The sequence below is a fragment of the Mya arenaria genome, chromosome 10 (genome assembly GCF_026914265.1).
Source record: "Mya arenaria isolate MELC-2E11 chromosome 10, ASM2691426v1".
Taxonomy (NCBI): Eukaryota; Metazoa; Mollusca; class Bivalvia; order Myida; family Myidae; genus Mya; species Mya arenaria.
The window spans coordinates 68107018-68127843 of NC_069131.1; the positions used below are offsets into that span (position 1 = coordinate 68107018).

The window sequence follows — 20826 nt, forward strand, 5'->3', positions numbered from 1 at the left end:
GAACGTTTTGCTGTTTTTGAGCACAAAGTTGTGAGTACCGTTTATATTAAAAAAATAAAATGTGCACGTACACGTCATTATCTGTTATCATTGAAGTTGTTTGGACTTCCGCATGTATGTTAAGGGTGTCATTGTGTGTCGTTTCCAAGGGCTGATGATAAAATTTGGTGGTATAACTTGGTTTAAAGACGGTGCGTATTATGGCACTTGAGGCTTAGTTCGATGTAATTAAGACCTGTGTTAGGATTTACGTTTTGTGATCATACGTGAATATATTTAAATAGCCTTGGTCCTTATAGCCGGGATTATTACTAATATCGTTAAGGTGCGTGGATATAGAACACCGCTAAGGCCGGGGTAGGGGTGGCTTTCACGGTATAATACAATTTAGATATAGTTTGTGCTTCTGATGTATCTATTTACAGAATAAATGTTTAAATAAATGTTTTTGTGACCGTTTTAATGATGATACGTAATTTTTTGTTCATGTAAACCACTTAAAGTGTGTATGCCAGTTTGTCAACATAGCGTTTCTACCTCGTGCCATTAAACAATAGTATTAGCTAGCTGTTTCAATCCGGTTACTATACAACTTATCGCTTTCGAAATTTTTGAAATTTAATTCAGCAGATAAGAGTAAGGGACCTACAATCGAAAATATATATCATCAAATCATTTGTTGTTTGTTTCAAGGGTTTATAACTTTTCTATAACGCTATTATAAAACCTGTCTTATTTGTATCATTTATAAACGATATTAAGATTTAAACTTTTATTAATAGGAATTACTTCGCAGATAGTAGCTTTACATAAAAAGTAGACATTTTCGATTAGAGAAGTACGGAGTAACCAAAATTAGATAAGTGTGTGCATTTGTGATAACATTTTTATACAAGTTCAATTATCTTGTCTTATGACAACCCAATTGCAATTTACCGACTATTATGGCCAGCAAATGTTATCAGTTTATGTATTACTTTTGCGTTATTCTTTATTGTTTTCAAGTCGATGCGTTCTCTGGTGAGGCTTATGTATTCAAATTAAATAATCATTGACAAATGAAGGGACAAGTGTGAGGTGCATGCTAAACTAACTAGTTTAAGACCCCAGTAGACTCGAGTTTCAGTTAACTCTTGTTTCACTGACAGTTCCTATGCGGTAATACCATCATATTACGGTAAAGCAATCTTGATGTGGGTATGGTTGTTTATGGTGTTTGTATTTGTGTATGTGGTGTAAGTTTGGTTTTGGTGTTCGTTTTTGTGCATGTGATGTTAGTATGTTTGTGTCTTTAGTTCATTAAATAGTTATTATATATTTTATGGCGATGTTTCAAATTGCTTAATTGAAGAAGAAAGTGCGAAAACATGTTTTTAACACAAAATGAAAATATGTCATCGTATGAATTCAAATATTAGAAATTTCATTCAAGATAGTACAATACATTCTTCAAATTAGATTAGTGTTTTGCTTGACATGGATATTTTTTGTTGTTAGCATTTCTTTATTTATACGTAAACAATGTGGAAAAATAATTCGTGTAATTATTCTATAACATATGGTTTATTGCTCATTTTGTTAAGTTACAAACAAAAGGGTCATACGGGTGTCAGCAAAATGATATCTTAATCGATTTGTTTTGTTCACATGTAGTTAGTAGTAATGATCACATAAAGTACTAACGAGAGAATAAATATAAATATACATAATGCACAAAAATACAGTCCTAGCTTTATAATGCCAAGATACGTTTTTCAAAAATCGTTTTATGTTAGTTTTTAATACAGAAGATTGATGTTAACAATGTCAAAGGTGAAACAGCTTTGATATCAGTGTAACGTTTCTTCCCTAGCTAGCTTGGCCATGCTACCTTAAATTAAACTACAAACTTATTATCGGACTGCATTGTCCCAAATAAAAGTATGACACCAGTAATATGTACACGCGATTAACAATGATTGCTTACAGAACCGAATGATTGGAAATAATTATTATGGTTCAACGTTTTATTATAAAAAAAACACAGAACGTACCAACATAAATTACTACCACACCTATATACTTTATCTTCTACAACACCAGTATAAAAAATATGCATTAACCAATCTCACAATATATCAGTGAAACCTACATTCCCAATTGCATATCTTTTACGGGAATCAAACCATTGACCCTGTTCCGTCTGTATCGGAATGATCCAGGCTTACTAAGAGGCCAAAAAGAAACCCAACGGATGTCTGAACCTGAAACTAGAAGCTGTAGCGCAATGTTTCACTTTAATTTTCATAGTTTCCAATAGTTCAGAACCCGCACTAAACAGCACGGAAAAGGAACTCCATAGTTTGCCTTTTATATTAATGTGATGTTCTTCCATCGGCGTCGAGTCACGAACTAACCATTCTGGTGGTGTGTAAACTTACTTATACTCACACTCGGGCCTTGCCCACTTGGCTTTTGCTCCGATAAGATTATAAGTTATGTTATATTTTGGAGCATAGTGCACAGACAGAATGTAACCCTGGTTAGAGCTAACCTGGTTTTTTAACGTGCTCCAGTGTATAGCACTGTCACACGGAACCCCCATTTAACGTCCCGATTAGTGTGTTTAGTGGTGCGGCGAGGTATCGAACCTGCGACCCATGGATTGACAGTCAAGTGTCACTACCACTAGACCACGGATACGCTAACCATTCTTGTGCATTTTGCGGCTTATATACAGTAACATCACGTGACCAAACGGGAATGATCCATTTTAACCACTCTTTTGGATGAACCTATTGTATATAACTTATATTAAAGAGTAGGTGTGTCAAGTTTATTAATCTAGAAAAAACAGTAAACCGTTAAGAATATAACTTCGTTTGTATCATTTTATGATTTTACAGCTAAGTTTAGACATACTAAAACCATAACAATTATATTAAATAAGCGAAATCATCCTAAATAGTAATAGCGATAACGGCGAAACCCGTAACAAGTCAAAAACTTTTTAACTTTTGCTGAGACAGAAGAACTTGATTTGTTTCATTCTTTAACTATGTAGAATAGACGTTTAATTAAGTATCTTATGATTTAAATCTCAAACGAAGTATAAAATCGCAACTTACTTTTCAGACGACAATACTGCTTACTCTGTCCGCATAGCATAAAAATCTACGCCCAACTGTACTATCCAGAAATGTTCGTTTTCAGTTTACTAAATCAGTTTTCGTAATGTAAAATACACGTTTTAAGTGAAAATCAGTGTTATAGTCAATGGATCATAGTCTTCAGTAAACAACAGCAGTTTCACGGCGTCGTAGGCAATACTTATCTGTGTGTTTTTAATAAGTCATTGTTTTGTACTCAAAATTGAGTGCTAAATAATAACTGAATCAGATTGTGAGTGCAAAACCTCTATTCAAATACACGCCGGACACACGACTTACAACCATTGAACATGTTCTCGTGAGTTATTTTTTTAATTTTAAATGCATTTCTTAGTATACATATACTCATAAGGGTTATAAACAGATAAAAATTAGGACTTGTTAAAGCTGCACTCTCACAGATTTACCGTTTTTACAACTTTTTTAACAAGGTTTTCACAAACCTGGTTATTAGAATGGCGAACGTCGTTGTTCGGGCGGGCGGGCGGGCGGCCGGGCGGCGTCACCTATGAAACTGAATAACTTTAGTAAGGGTTGACATATCTTGACTAAACTTGGTCTATAGGAAGAGTTTTTTAAGACCTTTCACGGGATTGCGTTTGGGGTCCCTAGGGTCAAGGTCAAGGTCACTGTTACTAAAAATAGAAAAACGTTTGAAACTAAATAACTTTAGTTAGGGTTGACATATCTTGACCAAACTTGGTCAATAGGAAGAGTTTATGGATACCTTTCATGGGATTGCGTCTGGGGTCCCTTGGGTCAAGGTCAAGGTCACTGTTACTAAAAATAGAAAAACGGTTGAAACTGAATAACTTTAGTTAGGGATGACATATCTTGACTAAACTTATTGTACAGGAAGAAATTATAGATACCTTTCATGTGATTGCGTCTGGGGTCCCTAGGGTCAAGGTCACTGTTACTAAAAATAGAAAAACAGACACAGGCTGAAGTTCTTCTGTCAATCATTAAAAACCTGTTTTCGTCGCATTGCCGCGTTTCTGGTTATTTTTTGTTTTGGAACGAGCAAATATTTGCGTAAGTTTCAGCAAACCAATGATAAAAGATTGCTGACCAAAGATCAGATCACAAATTTGCATATTTCCGTTCTAAAATCAATGTTTTATGAACATTAATTTTTGAACTTTAATATGAAAATCTGTGATCTATTTTTTGTCAGCAGTTTTATATCACTTATTTCTATGGATTTTCGCAAAAGTTAGCTCGTTCCAAGACAAAAAATAACAAAGTTGTCAAACCCTTTAAATTGTGAGAGTGCAGCTTTAATGTTTTAGAAACAGTCTGTATTTACACATACAGTATTAAAATAACATCAGTAAAATCAGAAAATAAAACCTTTTATAAGTATAATGACTATTTTAATTTTGTAAATTCTTTGTTCTTATGCACCAGTCAATTTAAGCCACATCCCCCCAAGGTCCAGGGTTTACCGGGGAAATTGGCCGTGTTTTACATTCGAGGTGGTCCCGCAGTGCCGGGTGAATGCGGTGGTTTTGTCTTCCAGCCAAATACAGCGTGGAATGGGCCTTACCTAGAGTCCCTTGGGCATTTGGCGGGGGTTTCACGAGTAGTCTTTGCCCGGGCTTGGCTGGACCGAAAGTCAAAGTCCCCGCAATTCCCTGGACCGGGGGAGGGGGGCGTGGTAACAAATGACTGGTACATTATCGCACTTATTTTCTTTGATCAATTAATGATAAAGTGGCCTGTTTCTTACAGGTATTGAAGCTATGGAGGCTGTCATGTTATTCTGTTTCAAGGCACGAACCTATAAAGGTTCGTGGTCAAGGCGAGGTCTTAAAACGGAAACATCTTTAATCCAACACCTGCACTATATATATAGTGCAGATTTGTTAGCTATTGCTTCAATTATATTTTCCCACAATTCAATTCACAGTGTATATTTTTTTCAGAAATGTTCTGTGTTATTTTCATTTTCGATATTCTCAATGTCACTACAATTTTATCATGTGATTCAAGAGGTTCAAATTTAGACCTGACCCAACATTTAGAAATGCTCAAATGAAAAATTACTCTTACTGGTCTAAAATGATTTTTGTGATAGTAAGTTAGATTAATACAGAATGAATACAATAGTTGATCTTTTTGGTCTTCAAATAATTGCACGTTACTCTGAGGAATGCTGTCTTTGCAATCATATCCACATTTAAATTGCTGAGGCAATGAAAGTTAATAGTTAACCACTGGATCTTATTGCATTTGTTAAATATTGAGACAGATTTTCATGTGATACAATCAAAACCTCTTCATTTATAACTGAGAACCTTTTTTTGCAATTAAAAAGCATCTTTCTTAACAAAGTTGTATGATACATTTGGTAAGAAATATACATTTTTATTTATTTTTTTAATTTCTCGCTTTTCGCTCGCCTCTGATTTGCCTTAAATTTAAAAAAAAAAGTTGTTTTTTTCGCTCGCTCGCTCCTACTTTTTTTGGCAAAATCCGTTGAACAAATGATCAATTTGTTGTGGCCTAAGTCAAAGATTGATCACTGTTAAAACCATTTGGTTATATAAGGAACACTTGTTTCCTCATAAGAGTCTGAAAGAAACTTCTTCTTATCAGCAAGCACTTTGTAACTATATAATCTCTAGCGGATACAGGGGAAGCGCAACCGACGCCCCCCCCCCCCCCCCCCCCATAAATCGTGTGTTGCTACAAAAGCTAACTCAATAGCCAGACAGAAGAACTGAAGTGCCGCTATATATCAGATAAATAGTTTCACCTGACTATTAAAAATCGAAGTACACAAGAGAGCTTAAATGTGTTGTAATCCGTCGCTTTCAGTCGAATTCGATTTTCAATTTCGAAAAATAATCATAGGAAAAAAGAAATTCATTGATTTATACTATAAACCGTAAATTGTATACAATAATATGCATTTCTATTAAAATGTGACGATTACTTATTGAGAATAACATGTTATTATCAGAACGGTAATTCCATCGTCGCGTTTGCCCTTTATTATTTAGAGAGGAAATAAAAGAATCGATCAGTCAATGCATTAACGGTTGTTGGCAGCCTTAATCTTCCTCGTCTGGGTTTTTTAGTTGTTTCCCTTTGTTTATAATTTCCGTAGTCTGACCTAATTATGTCGCAGTAAATGTTTAGGTGAAGGTTCTTTGCAATTATTACAGCGGATACAGAAACAAAGGGTACTGCCTTACTGCATCTTAATAATCAGGTATGTATTTTATTGATCACGTTAATGCTTGATACAGAAATGAATATGTATCATACATTGTATGGCACAAAATAGTCTATTGTTTAATTTTTTTGGCGTACCCGGAAGTTAATTCGCTTCACTTGAAGTTCAAATGAAAATCTAGTTAGATTTGACATTATGCTTATATGGATAAGTTCCAATAACCACTTAACTTATATTCTATCATATTAAGGTAGTGTGCTGAAAGTGTGCTGATAAATACAATTCGTAGACAAGCTATTATTCGAACATAAAGTGATGACGTTCACATTTCGGACAAGGCCTAAAAAAAAATGTTTGGTTAGGGTTACATCCTTCTAAAAAATAGGAAGGGTAGGTAGGCTTTTTATTTTTTATTTTTTATAAGGCTTTATATAAGAATATAATTTTCATAATTGGGGAATGGTGTTAAAGTTATCTTCTGTATAAGGCCTAAAAAAAAATACATTTGGTTCGGGTTACCCGACCCTACCTACGGAATAGGCGCCGACCCTACCGTTTTTATAGTCAGTTTGAAAAAAAAGAATAAAAACTAAAAAAAAAAAAAAAAAAAAATTCGTTTTTTTTTTTTTAATTGCTTTTCAATATGTAGTTTAAACCTTAAATGCTTATACAGAAGATCACTTTAACACCATTCTCCAATGATGAAAATGATATTCTTATATAAAGCCTAATAAAAAAGCCTACCTACACTACCTATTTTTTAAAAGGATGTAACCCTAACCAAACAATTTTTTTTAGGCCTAAGCATTTAAGGTTTAAACTACATATTGAAAAGCAATTTAAAAAAAAAAACGAAAAAAAAAATTAAAATTGTTTTTCATTTTTTTTCAAACTGACTATAAAAACGGTAGGATCGGCGCCTATTCCGTAAGTAGGGTCGGGTAACCCGAACCAAATGTATTTTGTTTTTAGGCCCAATGTAAATTATCGTTTCACTTCTCGTTTCACATTATTGTATTTAAAAAAATATATAAAAAATAAAAGTTACAAGTTATTTTTGTATAGTTAACCATTGCTATAGTGTAAAGAATATAGTATACATTATCGATTAATCTTCAGTTAGGTTACTCTATACCACAGGTGTCCGTCACATAGCTTGATCACTAAAATATGGCCCTTCAGTCCTTTGATATTGTTGAAAAAAAACTATAAAAAATATGGCCTTCAGTCCTTTGATATTACGAGCTTCCCTTTGTAATGCATTCGCAAAGTTTTCATGTCAGTCTGTATTTAACGTATGATGGGGGCGGGGGATTTTTCGTAGTAATTGAGTAAATTAGTCTCTTCATTGTTTCGTAATTGGCGTTTTCAGTGTTGAGTCTGCGCATTTCGTCTGATAACGTTAGAAATGTATCAAGAACCGGAATAAAAGTAACATTTTTCTTGAAGCTTAGTCTTTTACATTTCCGGCAGTGTAAAAATAATAGCATTTACATAAATACATTGTTTAAGGCAACTGTGGTTATGGGGATTTCTGGACACGGGAACCTTGTCTATTTTATATATATAATATATTTTATTTTCCATTTATCTAAATGATATAGAAGAGTATTTCATGACTAATAACCATCAGGGTATATATTTATATGTGTTTAAACTATTTATATTATTGTATCCTGATGATATTGTTTTGTTGTCCGAATCAGAGGCTGGTTGACAAGAAGGTCTTTTATTACTAGGGAGATATTGTGATAGATGGAAGTTAAGTGTTAACTCACAAAAGACAAAGGTCATGATATTTAGGAAAGGCGGTAGATTAAGGAGGAATTTAAAATTTTGGTATAAAGGCCAGGAATTAGAAATTGTTGACAAGTTTACATATCTTGGAATTGTATTTACACCAGGGGGTTCCTTTACTAGTACTTTTGAAACATTGTCAGGACAGGCTATGAAGGGTATATATAAACTTAGACAGTGCTTATCCAAATTTCCGACGTTGTCTGTGAAGCATAGATTATATATTTTTTTATAAACTTATATATCCATTTTTAAGTTACAGCTCTGAAGTGTGTTTTTTTTAATAGTCTGCAAATAGAAAGAGTACATTTAAATTTTTGTAAAGAAATATTAGGAGTAAGAAAACAAAATCAAAATAATTTTGTTTATGGTGAACTAGGTAGGACTTCATTGTTTAGTAAACGTTCTGTAAATGTGATTAGATAATGGCTTAAAATAGTAAATATGCAAACCATAAAATATGTCAGAATTGTATATGATAAAATGTATTTAGAACTAGATAGAAATCCAAATAATAGATCATGGATATATATGTTAAGAGAATTATTACAGAGGCTTGGATTCAGTAATGTATGGTTAAACCAAGGAGTTGGGGATATATTTTTATTTTTAAATGTTTTTAAGCAGAGTTACTGATATTTTCATACAAAGTTGGAGCTCAGAATTAACAGAGTCTACCAGAGCTAGAACCTATGTTCTTTTTGCAGATTTCAACCTAACAACGTATTTAAAGGATGTTAACATTGATAAGTATAGAATTGCATTGCCAAGATTAAGGATGTCTGCACACAGATTACAGGTAGAGGCTGTCAGATGGCATAAACCAGCTGCTATACCTTATTCGGAAAGAAAATGTCATTTATGTGGTTCACTTTAAGATGAATATAATTTTGTTCTTGAATGTTAATTGTATACTGATATAAGAAAAGCTTACATAGATAAATAGTATTATGCAAAACCTAATATGCTTAAATTTATAGAATTATTCACCTCTCAAAAACATATGTAAATAGAAAATTATCTATGTCTGTTTTCAAAGCTTTTGAGTTGAGAAATGCCTACTATAGGTATTATAGATAATATTTGGTTATTCCTCTCGCTGTGTTTATGTTGTTCTATGGAACTGTGATCGTTAAGCCAATTTGTAACTGTATGATTGGAAGATTGAGTGACCATTGACTATCTTATAAACATTAACGTATTTTATTGATTGTGTACGCATGGGCGTATTGCCTATTGTATTCTGAAATAAACTCTATTACTGAAACTCTATAATGATATTTTTTATGTTATACTCTTCGAAATTGATTGAAATGTCATTTTATCAATTGTAATTATTTTATGTTCATTTTTAAACAAAATCAAAGGACTGAAGGGCCATATTTTAGTGACCAAGCAATATGACGGACACCTGTGCTCTATACTGATACATTAATTTGTAAGTTGGTTTTGACTGTATTGAAGTCAAAACACTTTTCAATGAAAGTGGATGCTTAGAGATTGAAATCAAAGATTTAAGCAAATGTTTTTTATGCATATTGGTTAAACCTTTTACAAATATGTGATAACAGTGCAGTTAGATGACATCGTTTTGAGTTTGTGTTTGTTGAAACAAATTTCGTGTGTTGAAATGATTCAGAATTTGTTAATTACACATTGTTATAGCTGCCTTACCTAGTTATAAATATTGAAGTGGTTTTTTTTTAATTTTACGTTTATGGGTTCTTTCTTTGTTAACAACCACAATGTAAACTATAGATTCCATTAACATTCTGATACAATAAGGGTATGATATAAAATCTAAACACCAATCCAGTAGAGGATCTTCCTATATTAAGGTCTCTACTATCATTAATGGAAACATTAAAGGTATACTTGCTTTATAGTTGCTGTATTTGATTTCATACAAATCCTTATATTGTTATTACTAATCATCCCCACCCTTCGAAGAAGAGTGAGTATATTGCCTTGTCCAAGTGGTAACTCGACTATGCCTAAACCTATTTTCGTCAAACTTGACTTCGAGGTTTGGTGTGACCAGGAAATGAACGCTATTGATTTAAAGTCATCTGCTCGAAGATCAAGGTCACTTTGACCTTGAATGCAGAAAGTTTGTCTAAGTCAGTAAGTGTTAATTCGACAATGCCTCGACCTATGGTCCTAAGACTTGATTTGGAGGTTATGCGTCACCAGTAGATGACCTATTTCGAGTTTGATGTCTTCGGTACAAAGAGCAAGGTCACTGCGACCTTGAATGCAAAAAGCTTGTCCAAGTGATAACTCGATTATGCCTCGACCTTGGGTCCTTAAACATGACATTAGGGTTTGACGTGGCCAGTAGATGATACCTGTTGATTTTGAGATCATCAGATCCAATGGTAAATGCGAAAAGCTTGTCCAAATAATAACTTCAGAATGCTTGCACCTATGATCCTCAAATTTGACAAGATCACAATGATTTTAAATGCGAAAAGCTTGTCTAGGTGATAACTTAACAATGCTTGCACATATGATTTTCAAACTTGAAATGGAGGTTGTTGGTGTAACCAGTAGGTGACCCCTTTGATGATTATCATGTCAAAGCGCAAAGCCACAGTGGCCTTGGATGCGATTAGTTTGTCTTAGTGATTACTAAACGATGCAAAGACCTATTTCTTTGACCTTAACATGGATGTTGGACGTAACCAGTAGATGATCCTATTTTGGGGTCATTTATTTTCACGTGGAGGTCGGGCGTGAAAACAGTAGATAACGCCTATTAATTTGGTGTCATTAGGTCCGAATTTTTACCGTTAGGACCATAGTGACCTTGAACGTGAAAATATTGCCCTAGTGGTAACTTTCCAATGCCTGCAAATGCGTCATCAAACTTGACGTTGAGGTTGGGCGTGACCCTTATTGATTTTGAGGTCATCAGGTCAAATCAGCCAGTATTCGCTTAATGCATACTTTATTCAATTGTCAGTAGGGCATTATATTTGTCAAACATCTCTTGTTTTACTAAATCTAATTATTATTCTCATTCGGTGTTTGTTGTACTTTGACAACATTTGATTGTATGAAACATTCGCATAAATGAGCATCAGAATGTTTAGAAACAAAACACTTTTTTGTAATAAATCATAAACGAAGGTCAAATAAATAATACTCGAATTCCTGTTTAAGTGTTATTTATTATGAGATAAAAAAGCGTAGTTACTTCTTTACACATATCTAATTTCAATGTCCTTTGAGCTGTCACAATAACTCCACTTATTTCTTCTAATACCACACGTGAAATGACACAGACAGAAGGCAAAAACAAATCTAACTCTATGTCTATTGAACACAAAAAGTACAACTCTTTTTGTTATCAATCTTAAAGGGACTCGCTCATGTTTTGGCACCAAAATAATTTTCCCGGTTCTGCATCTGAAAACACTGGAAAAATTAGAAAACCGATACCTTATCCGCTCGCCTAGAGGGACTCATAATTAGATAAAAGATATTCAAATCGTTATCAAAAAACATTGGTAGAATACGAGATAATGTAAATAAACCAATCACGCAATAGCTTTTGGTTGAATCGCGTTAGTTACGCTTTTCAAAGTTGTGGACATCAAAGACAATATTTGAGCATATATCAACATTTGTTGAAGGGTTCCAGCCGTAAGTATCTCAGTTTTATCACTGATTTGCCACACTTTATTTCGTAATTAAAAATCTTGTGCAGTTTACAAACATATTAAACACTTACATATTTAACACTTACATTTTCAGTGTGTTTGGCATAGAAATTTAAATGTTTTCTTATGATTTAATCAAAAGCTATGTTTATCACTAACGTTGATGACTGAAGTAATATTATTACGTATTGGTCGTATAATTTAAACATATCATTTATTTGTAATTTGTTCCAATTTGAGTAAAAGTTGTTTGGCATAGTTACATGAGCCTTGTATTATTAGCAATTCACGAGCATTCGAGTATTTTTTAATGATTTCATTGCCAAATACCTATAATATTTTGTTTTGGTATAAAATAATTGATAGACCCTGCGTCGTCGTCGGCGTACACGCACTGATTTTGGCCTGAACTCAAAATTCGAAAATTTGTTCGCATCCTGCCAGAGATACGCACATTTACTGGAATGCCTATAACTCTGGCTTGCTTAAAATATTGTCAAGTTGTATTCCTTCATAGTTTTAAATAAGTCATTCAAAAGCATTACCTTGATCATAACTAAAACATTTAAGTTATTCACATCAAACGCTTTACACATGTTGCTGATAGTGTCAACGTACACATGTACTGCAAGTTCCATAACTCTTTCTTATTTTTGTTCGGGCTATGCTCTTATTCTACTCAAAACAGAACACTGTTGGCGTTTGAAACTGGTGTTCTTGTTCAGAAAAGGTCACATTTATAAAAGACAAAAATTGAAGTTACCAAATGTATAAAGAACTCTTTCTTTAGATCACAACAAAGCGGTTATGTATCATTTGATTCATTAAATGTATTTAAGATTTCTTCGTAAACAGATATCATAGTAATATTGTATGGATTGATTTTCAGGAATGGCTGAGGTTTCAGGTAGAACTATTCAAACTGCAGGTGAAGGAGGAGGAGCCATTGAGAATTCATCTGCTGATGGATCAATAAACTGCCTCCCGTGCACACAAGACGGCACAAAGATTTCGGCCGAAGGGTTTTGCAAGAACTGTAAGGAACATTTATGCTCTTCGTGTATTAAGTACCACAAGAAATTCGGGATCACTAAGAATCATTCGATACTTGATAAAACACAAATGCCCTCTACAACTTTCAAATCAGTAGACGGCGTACAATGCAGCGAACTATGCCCTTACCACCCGATGGAAGTTATTAAATATTACTGCCCGACTCAAAACACAGTTCACTGCGGAGATTGTGTTGCTTTTGATCACAAAGGTCGCAAGTTTGAGTATATCCCTGATGTAGCAAGAAAATACGTAGAAAGTGATGAATTTAGTGAACTTAAAAACCATGATGTTGTTAAGAAATTTACAAACTGTGTAACTGAAATAGAGAAATGTTTAAACGAGGCTGAAGAAGCAGGCCAATTCGAGCTTCAACAGATTAGTCAATTCCGAGATGAAATAAATGCACACTTGACCAAACAGGAACATGAACTTAAACAAAAATTGAATCAGATAAAGGAAAGCCAGAAACAATTCCTGAATGACAGGATGGCGTGTGTATATGCTAAGAAATCAGAATTAGGGACTGAAACTGTTAATTTGACGAATAATGAAGACGACATCGCCAAGCTTTTCGTCAAAGGAAAGCAGTTTGAGGGACTGTTAGCTACCTGTAAAACAGCACTCGCTGACATCAAAGAAGGTAGCGCACGTGGTTTATATCACTTTCATAGAAACCCTATGATGGACAAGCTCATTCAGTCTACTGGGGCTCTTGGTGAAATTCTGGAAGAAGGTTCTTCAAAAGAAAAAAACTTGGACAAGGGGAAAGGTTTGTATCGTCTTCTTTAACCCGTTTAAGTGATAAAACAAATTAAAACGAAGATAAGCTATAATACAACCAATTGCAGAAGCGCTGTATGTTTGTTTAATAATAGTTTAATATAGTAGTATATACCCAATAAAACGTGTATGCCTGATAAATTGCAAACACTCCATTAAGACAGTAATTTCTGAAAAATAGTTATTTCTGAAAAATAACTTTTCGAAATATGTAAAATTATGTTATCATTAATTTTCTATTAATATTTTAATTAATGACTATATGATGGATGACCCGATAAGACCAATGAATATAATATAGACAAGAGCGGTCACAGACAGCTATATCCCCCGCCTCATGGGGGCATTTTTTGTAACGAAAGCCAATCAATGGTAAGGGTAGTTTCTCAGGAACATAAGAAATGCGTAAAATTAAGAAAGGGCAATAACTCTTTCAAAAAAGGTCAAACTGCAAAAGCCTGACAATATGCGCTGCGTCACTAATAAACATAAACGTAAGAGGAGTTGCGAAGAAACCAATTTTAAATGTAAAATTAAAAAAGGGCAATAACTCTTTCAAAAATGGCCGAATCGCGAAAGCCCGACAATTTGCGCTGCGTCACTATATAGTCATCAAACTGTGAAAGTTTGGTCGAAATCACATGAAAAACGTAAGTGGAGTTGCGAAGAAACCAATTTTAAATGTAAAATAAGCAAAGGTGTATAACTCTTTCAAAAATGGTTGAATCGCAATAGCCCGACAATATGCGTTGCGTCACTATATAGTCTTCAATCTGTGAAAGTTTGGTAGAAATCGCATGAAAAACATAAGAGGAGTTGCGAAGAAACCAATTTTAAATGTTAAATAGGCAAAGGGCAATAACTCTTTCAAAAATGGTCAAATCGCAATAGCCAGACAATATGCGCTGCTTCACTTTATGGTAATCAATCTGTGAAAGTTTGGTAGAAATCGCATAAAAAACGTAAGAGGCGCTGCGAAGAAACCAATTTTAAATGTAAAATAAGCAAAGGGCAATAACTCTTTCATAAATGGTTGAATCGCAAATGCCCGACATTGTGCGCTCCGTCACTATATAGTCATCAATCTGTGAACGTTTGGTAGAAATCGCATGAAAAACATAAGAGGAATTGCGAAGAAACCAATTTTAGATGTAAAATAAGCAAAGGGCAATTGCAATAACTCTTTCAAAAATGGTCGAATCGCGAAAGCCAGACAATATGCGTTGCTTCACTTTATGATAATCAATCTGTGAAAGTTTGGTAGAAATGGCATGAAAAACGTAAGAGAAGTTGCGAAGAAACCAATTTTAAATGTAAAATAAGCAAAGGGCAATAACTCTTTCAAAAATGGTCGAATCGGGAAAGCCCGACAATATGCGCTCCGTCACTATATAGTCATCAATCTGTAAAAGATTGGTAGAAATCGCATGAAAAACATAAGAGGAGTTGCGAAGAAACCAATTTTAGATGTAAAATAAGCAAAGGGCAATTGCAATAACTCTTTCAAAAATGGTCGAATCGCGAAAGCCAGACATTATGCGCCGCTTCACTTTATGATCATCAATCTTTGAAAGTTTGGTAGAAAACGCATGAAAAACGTAAGAGGAGTTGCGAAGAAGTCAATTTTAAATGTAAAATAAACAAAAAGCAATCACTCTTTCAAAAATGGTCGAATCGGGAAAGCCCGACAATATGCGCTGCTTCACTTTATGATCATCAATCTGTAAAAGTTTGGTAGAAATCGCATGAAAAACGTAAGAGGAGTTGCGAAGACACCAAATTTTAAATGTAAAATAAGCAAAGGGCAATAACTCTTTCAAAAATGGTCACATCAGGAAAGTCCGACAATGTAAAATAAGCAAAGGGCAATAACTCTTGCAAAAATGGTCGAATCGGGAAAGCCCGACAATATGCGCTGCTTCACTTTATGATCATCAATCGGTGAAAGTTTGGTAGAAATCGCATGAGAAATGTAAGAGGAGATGTAAAGAAATGAATGTGGGACGGACGGACGCACACAAGCACGCACACGGAAGCGCGCCTACCATTACTATATCCCCTCGCCTTTTCAAGCTCTCGACACTCAGTCTGGACAGTCTACCAGGGAAATAATTACTTGATGCAACAGCACATAATTTATTATAGCTAAACTTTGTGAGACAACATTCTGGTCAAGTTCTATTAGGATTAGCTAGTTATTAAGTCTCTTAAGAGTTTAAATAGTATTTAAGTTTGACCTTGACTTGTACTCTGTTTTGAACATACTTAACTCTCAAAATAAATGAAAGGCAAATATATATATAAAGATCGACTATTCGAAGATTTAGAAGAGCTATACTACTCAACCTAGCGTCGGCTTCGGTGTTGGCGTCCCACCTTGATTAAGGTTTTGCATGTAAGCACTTATGAGTTATTATCTCAGCAAATTACTTCATGTACTGCTTTGAAACTTACGATATGTGTTCCCAACTATCCGACCTAAATAATTCAAAAAAATACTTTATTCTAAATATAATGCAAATTAAAGGCCATTATTATTTAACTTAGCCATTTTGGTTAAGGTTTTAAAAGGTAAGCACACATGGGTTATTATATCAGCATCGATTTGATGTAATGTATTGAGGCTTTACTCAATGGTACTAAACTATGCAACCTTCTTGCATAGCTAAGTAAGATGCGAAACAATACAAATAATGGCCCTTAATTACGTGAGCAATTTTGGTTAAGGTTTTACATGTACTCCTTGATATATTGCAAAGATACTTTAGACAACAGTATTCAACAATCATTCCTACTTGAATAACCAAGTAAGATATTAACTGAATTTTGCATATAATGCTAAGGGCCGAATTCAGAACATTCACTCTCACTCACACTCCAACCATATTCCCGTAAGGGACACTCAAGTGATCACTTGAGTGGAATACGGGGAGTGACACTCAGGTGATCTGTTTGTATTCACACGCCTCGCTAACACTCCACTTCATCAAGTGAACAATACAATATATATACATGTATGTTTACATGATCATATCGGATTATCTGTTTGACTATGGTGATGTTTACACTATACATTGTAAACATGTTTATTTGAGATTTGAGTACATTATTGTTAGTTATGGCGACAAACAAATGATAATAATTGTTATTCTGAAACTGAAATTTACATTTTAAATCAATTGGTTCATAAAAATAAACGGTTTGGATTGTAAATAACTGTTGCAAAATGCGTTTAAATGCATGATTGTTGTTGTTGTTGTTTTAAATATGTAGCCGTTTTCCATTGTATCACGTGATTTAAATATGTATTCATATATACTCTTGCTTTTGTCTTCTGCATAAAGCGGTATTGGGCGTTTAAAAATAATATATGAAAGTTGAAAACACTTAATAAAAAATAGCAGATGGATAAAAATAGCGAATGAATCTAATTCTTAAGGGGAAATAACGCCTCGGAGTGAAAAAAACAACTCTAGAAATGTAGGGGAAAATGGATGAAGATGACGATAATAATAATAATAATTATAATAATAATAATAATGATGATGATGATGATATGTTGGTGTTGGTGTTGGTGGCGGTGGTGGTGGTGCTGCTGCTGCTGCTGCTGATGATGATGATGATGATGATAATAATAATAATAATAATAATAATAATAATAATAATAATAATAGTTATAATAATCCAGCTGAATGTTGGCTGGAAAATACATATCATTTCACTGACCACGCTATGAAATGGCCTAGCGGCGTAAAGTTAGCGGCCTGGCGGCCTAGCTGCCTCATGTGACTAGCGGCCTAAAATTGTTTCCTATTTCAAAGCATTTTATATGCGTTATTTTCTTAAACAATGATAAATTAAATGTTTCTATTTATAAATCAACATCCTTTAGCGAATATCAACATCCCTTTTCCTGGGCTGCTGGATTGAGTTTTGGGGATTTTTAGGCCACCAGGCCGCTAAGTTCACGCCGCTAGGCCGCTGGACTGCTTGATCGACTTTTTGAAAAAAAAATCGCTCCAGCGTGATGAATTTTGCATAAGAAAAAAATTATTTTAGCATTGTTTTAAAAGAAAACTCATATAAAAATGCTTTGAAGTAGAAAACAATTTAAGGCCGCTATGTTAATGTACGACTAAAAACTTTGAATTATCATATTTCCCATTCAAACCATTGAACAATCACCTTGAAATAGAGATAAAATTTAGGCCGCTAGTCCGCCAACTTCACGCCGCTAGGCCGCTAACTTCATGCCGCTAGGCTGCTAACTTCGCGTACATTTAGCTGCCTGTCTTTGCAGCCATCGATGAATTGCAAACATCAACTTTGCTGGGCGTTCAAGATCATTGCGAAACAAAACAAATATATGATTGGCGCATCCTTCTGAATGTTTTTGTTTGTTTAAAAATGGCCACGTTATTGAATGAACATGTGCTTCAATGGATTGTCCCGGTCTCTTAAATATTGTCTGGTAACGAGGATATCCCTTATTTGTTCCAAATATTTGATATATTTAATCTTTTCTACTTGCCGTGTACTTTTTTCACTCACATTCATTCAATTCGAATTCACAACCAATCCTAGAGGGCGGTTCAAGTGGCCTCGCTGAGCACTCACAAATGTCCCACTCACGCAAAACACTCGCACCTGTGAATACGGATATACCTTTCACTCGAAAATATCTCGACCATTATGTGATTACAGAGGATTAACTCATTGAGTGTGAGTGAGAGTGATTGTTCTGAATTCGGCCCTAAGTATGGCTCTTTATTATATATGACTTAGAATTCTGATCTAGGTTTTTCATGTTACCTAATTTAAGATAATATCTCAAACATCTAGTGCTTTGAAACTTAAACATGTGTTCCCAAAATATCCAACTTCTGTAACACATTAAGCCATATAACTCGAACATGCATATAATGCAAATAATTGCCTTATACTATTCAACATAAAAATAATGGTTAAGGGTTTGCATGTAGCACACAAAGGTTAATATATCAACAACTTATTAATGTATTATATTCTGACTTCATACAGTGGTACTCAACCATCAAACCTACCAAGTGAGATCACTGTTTTGGTATATAATGCAAATAATTGCCCTTTAGATTTGGTCATAGAAATTCTGTATAAGTTTTGTATGTAACCACATTTAAGTCAATATCTAAGAAAATACATCAAGTATTGCATTGAAATATTTTACAAGGGCTCACAACCATTCCACCTTCTTAATTAATTAAGCAAGATTACTCTATCCTGAAATTGATATACTTTTGCACCCTTTTGTTTTGACTTAGAAATCTGGTTAAGGTCTTGTATGTTATATAATTTTACAGTCCATGCATGTTTTACTAAGCTTTGCCATCCTTTAACTTAAACGTGGCGTAATAGTCGAGCGCGCTGTCTCTGTGACAGCTCTTGTTGATATTTGAGGTTACATTTAAGGAATTTTAGCAAGTTCGTCAGCATGCCTTTCCCCCTATTTGCAATATGATGTATGTATAATGACAAATATGATTTAAAAGGATGCAGTAATGTACTAAATTGCCAACTCTTAGTACAAAGTTATTATCTTAGGATAAAGCTTCATTTAGAAATTAATTCGAATAAAATGTTGTTGACTTTTCAAAACCTTTTTCACAGGTTTAAAGATGGCCAGATCACCAGTTGCGAAATCCTTTGACATAAGGCGGAAAGAAATAAGATTCTTGAAAAACATTCCATTGCCGTCTCAAGTAGTTGGTGAATTGAGCACATCATGTATTACTGCTCTGTCCGATGAACGTCTGCTGATCACCAATCCCAAATCTGTGTTTTTGACGATGATTGACACCAAAAGCAATTTGCGCATCTCGGACTTGATGCTTTGGAGCAATCCATGGGACGTATGTCTCGTGTCCTGCGACAAGGCGGTCATCACCTTGCCATTTGAGGAATTTAAAAATATGCAGTTCATTTGCATAGGTGAAACCAATCTTTCCCGTGCTAACAGCATCAGTGTGGCTGGTGATTGTTACGGTGTGGATTGCTATGAGGACACATTGTTTGTATGTTACGGCAAACAAACGAAAATAGAAGCTATGACAATGGATGGAACAGTTGTTAATGAAGTCAGCAATAAAACAGTCGGAAAATATATATTCAACAGCTTGAAGTATATCAAAGTCCATGAAATAGAAGGGTCATCGCTTATCTATGCATCAGATGCTGGGCGATTTACAATAACACAATTAAACCAGAGTCTGGAAATACTGAAAATCTTTGATAACCCTAAGCTGAAAGGTCCTTTTGGCTTAGAAGTCGTTGATTTTACCCAACTGCTAGTCTGTGGAAAGGACTGTGGCACCATTTTCGTGCTGGATATTTCTAATGGCGAAATAGCCACTCTGCTTCAGGTACCAAACCCAGTTTATGTTTGTTTCTGCCGGGACATGAAGAAACTGTATGTTGGTTTGTCAAATTTGCGCAAAACAAACTACGTTGGAGAATATGATATCAAATAGAAGCAGTTGGTAACGATAGGGAGTGAAACGTGTTTATCTTTTTCTCGACAATTGCAATAATTTTTGGGCCGAATATTCGATTTGATTTTATTATTCCCCAGAGCAGTCAAGGTCAAATAAAGTGCTTGTTTACTATAGAAATCTGCATAAAATGACATAGGTGGTCGTTTCCGGACTTAAGCTTTCTCTTGTATAGACATATTTTAAAATAACTTGACTACGTTCTGGTTAGCAGTATTGTTTTGTTTTTATGCATTTGCTGTTACAGCATTGTTTCGTGTTCATGCTTGATTCACTGCCCCTGTTCGTGCCATCCAGCATCAGTCAAACCGTAACAAACATAGCCTTTTTATTCGTTGTGGATATATCCCCCTTAATCACAAATTAGTTTGCCATAAGGCCTCAGTGTTTCGGTATTCTCGTCGGGTACATGTACTCTCTCTGTCACACTGAAAGTATCCGTCTGGGTTTCTGTTAGCAATGTTAGTCCTCATTTTAGGCGATATTCACCAAAATCCCGGCCCAACCAAATATAATGTATCTGCAAACACGTCTTCTTCATCATAAGCTCAAAGTCTTATTAATGGGTTAAGCAGTATGCACTTGAATATCCAATGTCTTAAACCAAAAATTGGCATTGTTGAGGTAGAAGCCCAACCATATGATGTATTGATTTTCAAGGAAACCTG

At 34.5% G+C, this 20826-nt stretch overlaps 1 protein-coding gene across 1 annotated transcript; it reads left to right on the top strand.

The window, feature by feature from the left end:
- The first annotated feature begins 5213 nt into the window (after positions 1-5213).
- Positions 5214-20409, top strand: LOC128204963 (uncharacterized). Its single transcript, XM_052906360.1, has 4 exons — positions 5214-5228; positions 5866-5881; positions 12817-13620; positions 19278-20409. The coding sequence occupies exons 1-4, from the start codon at positions 5214-5216 to the stop codon at positions 20135-20137; spliced, it is 1695 nt and encodes a 564-aa protein (XP_052762320.1). The 3' UTR covers positions 20138-20409.
- The last annotated feature ends 417 nt before the right edge of the window (positions 20410-20826 follow it).

What these genes read in the sequence shown, in the direction of transcription:
- LOC128204963 (XM_052906360.1), top strand. An exon ending in AAACTTGGACAAGGGGAAAG is followed by an intron (nt 13,621 to 19,277) that starts GTTTGTATCGTC and finishes CCTTTTTCACAG; the next exon opens with GTTTAAAGATGGCCAGATCA.